Here is a 9853-nt window from a genome sequence, read left to right on the forward strand (position 1 = left end):
GTTGGCAGAATCCAAAGCTCTGTGATGATCTCCTTGTTCTGAAGCCTCTGATATGTTTTGGAAACTACCCAGGGTATAATGACAAGGATACAGAGACAATGCTTTTTACCTGATGACATACAGCTACATTATTATTTCTGCCTTTGTGGTCTGTGGAGATGTGCACAAAGACTACCATTAGTAGACAGAGTCCTCTCAATTTAGTTCTGTTTATGTGAGACCATAAAGGGAGTCCTTGCTAACGTCCCCTCCGTACCCGTAATGCGATCGGAGCCAATCCCACATCCACTGCGGATAAAGAAGATTGTAAATTAGGAGCGGTCTCTGTTATTCTGTGTGTCGTACATACAGTGCCTAGCACAGAGGGTCATAGTGGGACAATATTCCTCATTAGCTCTGATAGCAGAAATACATAAAATTAATTCCACTTGACATCAAAACACTAGGGCATGAAAAGGTACCTATTTTTATCCATGTGTTTTACGCGTTTTTAAAACACACGAATCCTTTGTGAATAGGTCTGACTGTCCATTCCTGCAGGTGCCTTTCTCTGACACTGAAGGCAACTGGCATAAATTCCTCGTTTTACCTGCAGAATTGATCAGATCCCCACTTGTAACCCACACCTCCTGCTACAAAAGGCAGCGCAGCAGCACTCTTTAGGTCTCTGCTTCAGAGAAAGCTAAGGGAAAAACAAAACAGACTTTCATCCTGCAGTGAAGGTGAGAATGCTACCAAATGAACCGTTCTTCCCAGCAGTGCCTCAGCTGGTCTTGCCGTGTAATTAGAGATTTGGTATAAACCATCGTCTGCGGTGTGCACATATCGGAATTGAATGGGGGAAAAGCATGTTCACACAGTACGATCTCAGTAACAAAAACAAGGGCTCAGAAATGACAGCGCTGGAAAATTAAGGTTTGATTTTTGACGTTCCGTGCCATTAAAGACTGACAGCATTAAAGAGCCGCCCCTCAGCACAAAGCCCCTCCTAAGGCCCGAGTCCGGGCAGGCGGAGGCCCGGCCCTGCCGCTGGGGGGCGCTCTCCAGGACTGCCGGTGCTGCGCGGCGCCGTGCCGTCCCGCCGTGGCGGCGTTCGACTTCCGGCTGGCGTGTCGGCGCCGCTCTGCCCCACTTCCGGTGCTCGGCGGGCTGGCGGCGCCGGGACTATGGCGGCGGTGGACGTGCGAGGTGCGGGGCGGAGGGGCTGGGGCGGGAGCTGGGTCTGCAGGCGGGATGCTTGGGCGCGGCGCGGGGCGGGCTCGGGCTGCGCTCCTCGGCTCTGTCTCCCCCCGGTTTATCGGTGATTGTGAATACCGTCAGTGTGTGTATTTACAGAGCGGGCAGCGTTACCTTCTTAGCAGCTGCTCCGAGGAGCAGTTGATTAGGTGTGAGCTGTTGTTTCGGAATGTGTCTGTCCGACCCTGGGCATGCAGAGCTGTCACAGAACTACAATACAATGCAGCGGAGTGCTGAGTGTGCTTTCAGGAGGGGTATATTAGTGCATGGAAGTAGAAGAGTGATTCCTGTGAGAAGGGAATTTCAGCTCAGTGTTCAGAGACGTCTCATCACTTACGTGGTGCTGGTGGTGCTTTTTCAGGGCACCCCATGGATCTTCAGTGGTAGAGGATTTGTTGTCTGTAGAACCAATTGCTGCCAGTGGTTTCTTTGGTCAGACTGTAACTTTGGCTATTCGAGTGCTTCACGAATGTAATTGTGCTACGGCGCGGTAATAAAATGCCAAGGACGTACATTTAAATGTTCCCACATCTGGAGGGATGTACCTGGTGTGGAATGATTTGCATATAATAGAGCATATGTCATTTTTAAAAGCTCTTTTTGAGTGTGTGTAATTGTGAACATTTGCATAGACGGATTTCTGTAAAACCCACTGAGGTATGCAGTAAGTAATTTGCCACAAGCAATTTGGCAAATTACTGTAGGATCTCTTGTTCGTGACAGCTGAGAAACACGTACCCAAAATAGCATCTTTCTTTCCATTTCTGGGGGGGTTTGTTTATTACAGATTTCACCTGTATCTTTGAAACACATTGGTATCAGCTGCTGTGATATCAGAGAGACTTATTGTAATAACAGCAACTTAGAAATGTTACCAATGCTGCTGTCCTGTTTCACTCAGTAATTTATTCACTGGCTTTATCAGAAGAAAACTCTTTGCTTTAATTAATAGGGCTCTCTAACTTTTTGTCTTGTTTTTAGTCATGTCGTTTAGGACTTCAAACCTATTTTTTCTCGGAAATAAACAGTTTAAAACATGACCAGGCTCAGATTTAGTGCAAGGTTAATAACTTCTTTTTTTTTTTCAGCAATAGATTCTAACGTAGTAACATAAATTCAACTTGCCTGACTTTTGTGTTTTGAAAGGAACTATGCCCTTCATGTGCTCTCTACTCAGCTAGTACTCTTGTTCATAAAATAAGCCTTATATAATACTATTAATTAGGCTTATATGAGTATAATTAGGCTGTTATGCAATATCACGATTACTGACTCCCATCTTGAGCCGTTAAAGGTATACCAACAGCTAGGAGTCAAGGAAAGAAAAACGCCATAGTTAAGATGTATTTCTGCTGTGTACCTACAACAGAACTCTATAAAATGTGTTTATAATTAGAATTAGTTTGCACAGGACTGTGTTGCACCTGCTGTGATCATTAGCTGGTGGCAGCTTACTGTTGATGATGGTTGTAGCCTTGGTACTCAACGTAGGTTTCTCTTCCCAGACAACCTCTTGGGAATTTCCTGGGTTGACAGTGCCTGGATTCCAATACTAAACAATGGCAGTGTGTTGGACTACTTCTCGGAGCGCAGTAACCCGTTCTATGACCGAACTTGTAATAATGAAGTTGTCAAAATGCAGCGGATGACCCTGGACCACTTGAAGTAAGTTGCAGTTCGCTTCCTATTAGTACACTGTGTCCCTCCATCTTTGATGACTGAATGGAAGCATGCTGGAAACCTTCTGCTTCTCTCTCCTGAGCTTTGTAGTCCCACCACTTGCCTGGGAGCCCAGCTTTCTTTCCTTTTTTTAATTTTTACTTTTTTATATTTAGTTGCTTTCTACTTCCTTCAATGCTATCTCAAGGAGTGTTGATTCTGAAGCATTCTAGCTACATGCAGAGATTTTTGTAAATCACCTTTTAGATGTTTCTAATTAGAAAAGCTGCTGACTTTCGTCTTCCCAGCTCAACAGAAGCTCGGTGATGGTAATGGCTTTAAATGGTTTTTTTCCTACAGTCAGTAGGGTTTATGTTAGGGGATACTTTTGTGTTCGTAAGTAGTCCGTGATTCTAAATCATGCTGGCTGCGTGCCATAATTAGTACATAACTCCTCTTAGGAGCTGGCTTTTTAGTATGGAAGATGAAATTATGGGACGTTGTAAATAAACTGGTCACAGATGGTTGTGTAATGAGATGGCAGCATGTGCAGGTTAACTTTCTCTGCAGTTTCCCATCTGCTGCACTGAGCACAAGTGAGGTGTTAGAGGACTATTTGAAGACTCTACAGTATAATAAGGAATGTGCAAACTGAGCTGAATGTTCATTGGTAAAGCCACTTGTGTTTGGATGTGGTTGTAGAGGGGCTTTCAAATGAGATATGCAGATAGTCACATCATACACTGATCCTTTTTCTGTGTTTAAATGGCATCTTTATGCTAACAGATTGTGTTGTTTCCCTTGCTGTTTGACCGCTAGTGTGTCCAGTTTAGATGTGCCAGATTGTTGCAGTGTCATTTGTATATGCAGGTATAGGTTACATGCAGGTGCATGTGTGGGTTTTGACAGCTAGATCAGGAAGTGCTATGAAATCCTATGTCTTTATTTAGAAATAGCTTGAGAAATGATTATAGAAAGCTTGAGAACATTATTGCTATAGTGCTAGGCCCTTGATATCTCTTCACATCCCACAGAATCTGCTTTGAGAAAGATAATTATTCAAATTGTTTCTGTTTCAGCCAGATGGTTGGAGTGGAGTACATCCTCCTTCACGCTCAAGAGCCCATTCTCTTCATTATCCGAAAGCAGCAAAGGCAATCTCCAACACAAGGTGAGGCCATTTAGTTCTTGCTGCTGTTGAGAAGGCCGACCGGTTAATCTCTTTTCTGTATTCCTCATTTGCTTGAATACTTCTGACTCCCCTTTTCTGCCTTCATCCTAAATTTAGGTGGAAGGTTATGAGGCTTTGTGTTGGAGGTGTGGTGGGGGTATTTTGTCACTAGTGACCTCTGGTGAGCTCATAGCCGGGGCTGCCATCTCGTGGTGAAGTGTGATGAGTGCAGTGAGAAAGTACTGCCCTGCGGTGTATTCTGAAAGTGGTGGTAGCATTCATGCAATATCTTACATGTTTGGCTCTCGAGGACTTTTCATTTTAATTATTTAAATGTAAGGCTAATTATATCTTTGCTTGGAGCTGATGAGCTTGGTTTAATTACAGGTAATCATCTGAAGTGGCTAGTATGCAATTGGGAGTGAGCTGTGATTTCCATTGATTAGGGAGAGAGCTCGTTCATGGTTCTTTTTCTGTCATTTTTTAATTCTGTGCTGTTTCCACCTTCAGCTGTGGTTTGGGTAGACTGAGTAGCATCTTGTCAGTAAGGGAAGAAGACCTATCTGAAAAATGACCATGAGGTGATACAGATCTTGTTTTCCTTGTTCTTTTGAGACCAGAGTACTGTGAAATCATTGAAATCATTAGATCTCTACAAGTTCTAAGTGAAATACCTTTGGTTTTTCTTCCCTTTGCGTGCAACCTGATTCAACCTTTTTAACCTCGAATTTGTTGTGCATGTGTGATTAATTAAAAAAGAAAAAAAAAAGCAATCACATTTCAGTAGTTTTATTCTGTATACATACAAAATATTTTAGGTTATTTCAGAATAAGCAGAAAAGAAGAGCATGATAATGCTAGTTACTTTTTAACTTTATGTTTACTAACTCAGACTCTGCACGTGCATTTTGCTGTTGCACAGGACTTTGACTTATTCAGCAATGCTTTTTGTTTGCTTGTATCAGATATTGGCTCTTAATATTGTAGTTTTGTACTGAAAAAGAGCACATGTAATTCCACCTTTAATGGATTTTCCAGTTGCTTCTTGGTTAAAGGTTTCATGTCTAGCGTATCGAAATCTTGTGCTTAGACACCTTTTAAATCAAGAGAAGAGTTTGGCTTCTGCATTACGTGTGTTAAGCTGTGAGGCAGCAGTGCTGCTGTTCTGTCTTTTTGTGCTTCTGGGGAAATCTGAGAAGGAACTCCTCGTTCTTTTTACTGGCTGTGATGTGTCCCCAGTTGTCTTGGCCTGTTAATTTAGGCTGGTGTCCAAGCTTCGTAAAATGCAAATATGGGAGGCATTGGGCCCTGTCAGTAAGAAGGTTGAGACAAAATGAGTTAAAGCAGATGGAGGAACCAGAACAAATGAGTGCACGGACCAGAGTCTTGGGAATGTGAAGCTGACAGCATTGTTAGTTTCCAAACTGAAGCCCATTCCGTAGAATGTTATGGAGACAATTGTGATGTTTTTCTGCACTGCAGGCCTAACAAACAGGTATTTTCAATCAGTTAGTAGAAGTTGTTCCCAAACCTGATTTAACAAATGGCTTTGGAAGGCTTTTTTTTTTTTTTTTAAGATTTTTTTTTTTTTTTTTTTTTTATTGCAGAATGTTATGAATTTAGGAAAGCATGCTTTGTACATGCTCACTGCCATTGGGCTTGGGAAATTTGGCTAAGGTTGGAGAGAACAGGCTACAGACAAATGATCTTTTGATTACTGATAGCAGGAACAACTGATGGAACTACTTCCACTTGCAGTTCACTTGATTTCTGCTGCATAGCTCTGAAAATGCCAACTCTGCTAAGATCAGTTATTTGCTTGCAGTAGAGAAAGACCTAAGTTTGATGCTCTCCTCTCTGTAAAGCAGACCTTGGGGCTTTTCCCCTTAGACGAATAGAGTACAAATAAAACACCTGTCAGGAAAGACGTAAAAAGACACAGCTTGTTGATCAGAAGGATTGCAGTTTCTATTTTTACTACAGAAATTCAGCAGCAAATATGGAGTCTTTAGCCAGAACTTTAAATTGATCATGCATATCTTTTTTTTTTTTTCTCCTCCCCACAGTTATTCCTTTGGCTGACTACTATATTATTGCTGGAGTGATTTATCAGGCACCCGACTTAGGGTCTGTCATTAACTCCAGAGTTGTAAGTGTTCTGAACATTTTATATATGTGTAAACAGTTTGTATCTGCTTTTATTTTCTGTAGTTCCTCAGGCTTTTCAAACTTTTTTTCACTGTAGTAGTATGCTATGTGTATGCATAGCATGCACGGGCTTAATAGAAATGCTACCAGTTAATATGGTCTGTATTCCACATGGAAATGGAAGATCCTGGCAGAGTGCAGCATGGCCCAAGGAGTAGGATGCATACCTCAAGAATTAAGGGATCAGAATAACTGAAGGTTGACAACTGTCAGAACACAAGGTTCAAATAATCAAAAGAGAAATTAAGTGATAAATATATATGAAACAGTAATTAAACATTCAGCTTTGAAATGTTCATACTATGGTAATGTGGTATTTCTTTTAATGAAACTTCTCTTTTTAAATTAATATGGATTTCTCTTTAAATTAAACTCCTGAGTTTTTTGTTTCTACTGATCTTATAAACTGCTTTTATGCAAGCTTTTGCTCTGTCAATGTAGGAAAAGAAAAAGCCTTGGTTTTATGAGATCCTTTGCAAGAAATTACATTCTTAGTCCAAAACTAGCTGTCCCAGGTCTCTTTCATAGCATAAATGAATATAGAATGCTAATCTTAAAATCATTGCTTACAAAAACTTGTACTGTATAATTTCTCCTTAAATTCTGAACACTGACTTATGTTACTTTGTTCTAAAAGCTCACTGCTGTACATGGAATTCAGTCTGCTTTTGAAGAAGCTATGTCCTATTGTCGCTATCACCCATCAAAAGGCTATTGGTGGCATTTCAAAGACCAGGAAGAACGAGGTATGATTCTTAGTTGCTCCTTGTCTCTTGAGAGAAAGAGAAGATAGTGTAGGCAGGGTGGGAGGTAAAAGCTTGAGGCAGCACACAGTGATGGTGTGGAGATGTTCTGTCTGAGGAGTAAGTTGGTGCTCTCTGCCAGTGGAAAGAATCTTGCTGATGGGGATAGACAGTGAGACATGGATAGGAAATAAAATGGTAAGCTGTGTGTCAACACAATGGACCCAACTTCAACCTACTGGTGACCAAAGTACACTTTGTTTTGCGGTATACAATTATTCTTAACCTGTCTTCCACAAAAAAACCCCAACAAGCCAAAGAGAAAATGGAGCTGAGGTTAAGAGGAGAGTTGCATTCCAACTTTGTGTACATCGGAAAGCTGCTGAGAGAACAAAACTTTTCATTAGCTTCCTCTTACATTTTTGTACTTGCAGAGAAAGCTAAGCCAAAAGCGAAGAAGAAAGAAGAACCAAGTTCTATTTTCCAAAGACATCGGGTAGATGCTTTGCTTCTAGACCTAAGACAAAAGTTTCCACCCAAATTTGTTCAGGTATGACAGTTATAAGCCACAGTATTATTGTAACTTAGTCAGAACTTAAGGCAGTCATAAACAGCTGAAACTCACAGTGGGAATCTTCTGTGCTTTCTACAATGATAATACAAGTAATAAGTTTGAAATGGAAAGCTTTGGTTTGAGTGTGGGAATTCCCTCAGTAATTGCAGGAGTTAAGACCTTGGCAAAACGATGAGGGCAAATTGCATTGCACCAGTTCCTTATCTATTTGTAGAGGATCTGTAAATGTCAGCTATCTGACTTTGCTGGTGCTTACAGTTTCCTGTTTTGTGAGCTGAATCAGATCACCACAACTATTGTGTTCTGGTTACCCCATTGTTCTGGGTGCTCATTAATTAGTGTGGAAATTCTCAGCATTCTGTGAGGTTGCTGTGATTACCTCTGATAATCTCTAATAGTTCTTTGTACCATTGTGTCTTCTGGTTGAGAGTAATGAAAATAATTTCTACAGCAACTCAGGAAACTGCTCCTCAGATACTGAGAAGGACGGCTGAGCATTTTTTCACTTAGTCCTTTTCAGCTGTCTGAGGAAAAACTGGATGTTAAAAAAATTAAAGCTTGATGTTTAAAAGTTGGATTTTGCTTTAAGTGTATTTAGTGATCTGTTCAACAGCCTTCCCTTCTTCCTTCAACTCATGCGTGTAACAGCACTGCTTGGTGTGCATTCTTCAGTGAATAATAGTAGAAAGGGTCAAGAATTAAGACTTCATTTCCACTGATGTGTTGTTTTTTCCTCCCCCACAGCAAAAGCCTGGAGAAAAGCCCATTCCAGGTAAATCTCTAATATTATCACAAGATCTAAAAAAAATGTGATGTGTAGTAAAGTCTTCCTGTTGCCCTATGAGCTTCTCACTGTTGCCACTGAGGTGGTTAGGGATTCTGGCATTGTTGAATTGTGCAAATACAAGAGTACAGAAGATAGCAAGAAAGAAATAGGAAAAAAGCGTATTCTGCTCCCTGTCTGGAAGATGTCTTGCCCTTTCCATCTGTAAAAGCTATGTTATCTGAAGGTCCAAATGCAAGAAATAGTCTTTGAAAGCAGCAGACAGGGAAAAGGTAAAAGAGGAAAGGAATAATTTGGTCAGTCCAGCATCCTAGTGACTTTGGCAAGTTGCTCAGGAAAGCATGTGAAGGCTTTTAGTTGATTTGAAGCAACTTCAAAACAGGAAAAGCATAAACTAGATCTTTTCATCCACTCCATTTTATTATTTTTTTTTTTTTAACTTGTATAGGCATGAATTTATTCCTTAGTTCTTAAACCTTTGAAACTAAATTTATCCTTTTGAAATCAATATCTTCTAAACACTCTGAAGAATATTTTGGGAATGAAAATAGGAGGTTTAACCCTGTTTTGCTGTTACTTCTTAAGTGGATCAAATAAAGAAGGAGCCAGAACCAGCCCCTGAAGCTGTCAAGACAGAGGAGAAAGAGACTGTAAAGAATGCTCAGCAGAGTGCTGCTGCTAAAGGACCACCTGAAAAACGGATGAGACTACAGTGAAGGGTGAAGTCGATGCATGTCTGGATTGGTCAATGCCTGGAAAACAGCAGATTCCAACTCCCGTCCTTCATATTTACGCTCTTCAGCCGAGACTGTGACATTTCAGGAATTCAAGTCCCTGTAACAGCTTCTTCTGTAGAAATCTGTTACAAAAATGTTAATGGCAGGATGTGAGCTGCCTTAAGTAAGGTGTTTTCAGTTTTCATCTTATTTTGAATATTGGCTTCTGGGAATGATTTTTACAGAGATGTATTTTGCAGCCTCCTGAAATCTACAAACCCTTGCATTCCTTGTGTCTTGGTTTGCTATGTAAACAAACAAAAAAAAACCCTTTAATACAACAATAACAAACAATTCACCTTGTGTCTCAGTTAATAAAATCCTGATTGCTAGAATACTTTTCTTCTTTATTAGCAATTAATACCATAGGTGCAAGCAGCAATTTTGTTTTGTTTGGATGTTGAAATATGTTATGGGCTATTTTGAGGAAGGCAGGTTTGCCTAAAGAGTTTAGGCTGTTTGCTGTAAATTGCCATGCCTTTAGTATGCTTGGGACTGCATCAGAAATTTGGTAACTGAAGACTCAAATCCACATAATTAGGTGTCAAACTGTTCTCAGTCTGTAAGGGTTCTTGGATGTTTCTTTTACTTAATGATTTAGCTTTTAATCTTTTATGATTAAAAAGTTAGTGTTGAGGGGGATTCCTTGTTGCATACGACAAGCTAGAATGTCCTAATGTTGCACTATTGGAGTGAAGCTGT

General features: G+C 40.6%; 1 protein-coding gene across 1 annotated transcript; it reads left to right on the top strand.

Annotated features, from left to right (window-relative positions):
* Positions 1–1116: 1116 nt before the first annotated feature.
* MED6 (mediator complex subunit 6) lies at positions 1117–9486 on the top strand. Its single transcript, XM_042814714.1, has 8 exons — positions 1117–1188; positions 2742–2901; positions 3975–4066; positions 6133–6215; positions 6912–7020; positions 7452–7567; positions 8336–8363; positions 8961–9486. Exons 1-8 carry the CDS (start codon positions 1167–1169, stop codon positions 9089–9091), a joined length of 741 nt encoding a protein of 246 aa, XP_042670648.1. The 5' UTR covers positions 1117–1166; the 3' UTR covers positions 9092–9486.
* The last annotated feature ends 367 nt before the right edge of the window (positions 9487–9853 follow it).

This window comes from Centrocercus urophasianus, unplaced genomic scaffold, assembly GCF_019232065.1.
Source record: "Centrocercus urophasianus isolate 14NV4802_14NV808 unplaced genomic scaffold, USGS_Curo_1.0 seq_14, whole genome shotgun sequence".
NCBI lineage: Eukaryota > Metazoa > Chordata > Aves > Galliformes > Phasianidae > Centrocercus > Centrocercus urophasianus.

Bases quoted from the DNA above. Each gene is read 5' to 3' on its own strand.
- MED6 (XM_042814714.1), top strand. From the start codon at position 1,167: ATGGCGGCGGTGGACGTGCGAG. The intron at 1,189-2,741 runs GTGCGGGGCGGA...TTCTCTTCCCAG, and splicing joins GGCGGCGGTGGACGTGCGAG to ACAACCTCTTGGGAATTTCC. The intron at 7,568-8,335 runs GTATGACAGTTA...CCTCCCCCACAG, and splicing joins TTCCACCCAAATTTGTTCAG to CAAAAGCCTGGAGAAAAGCC.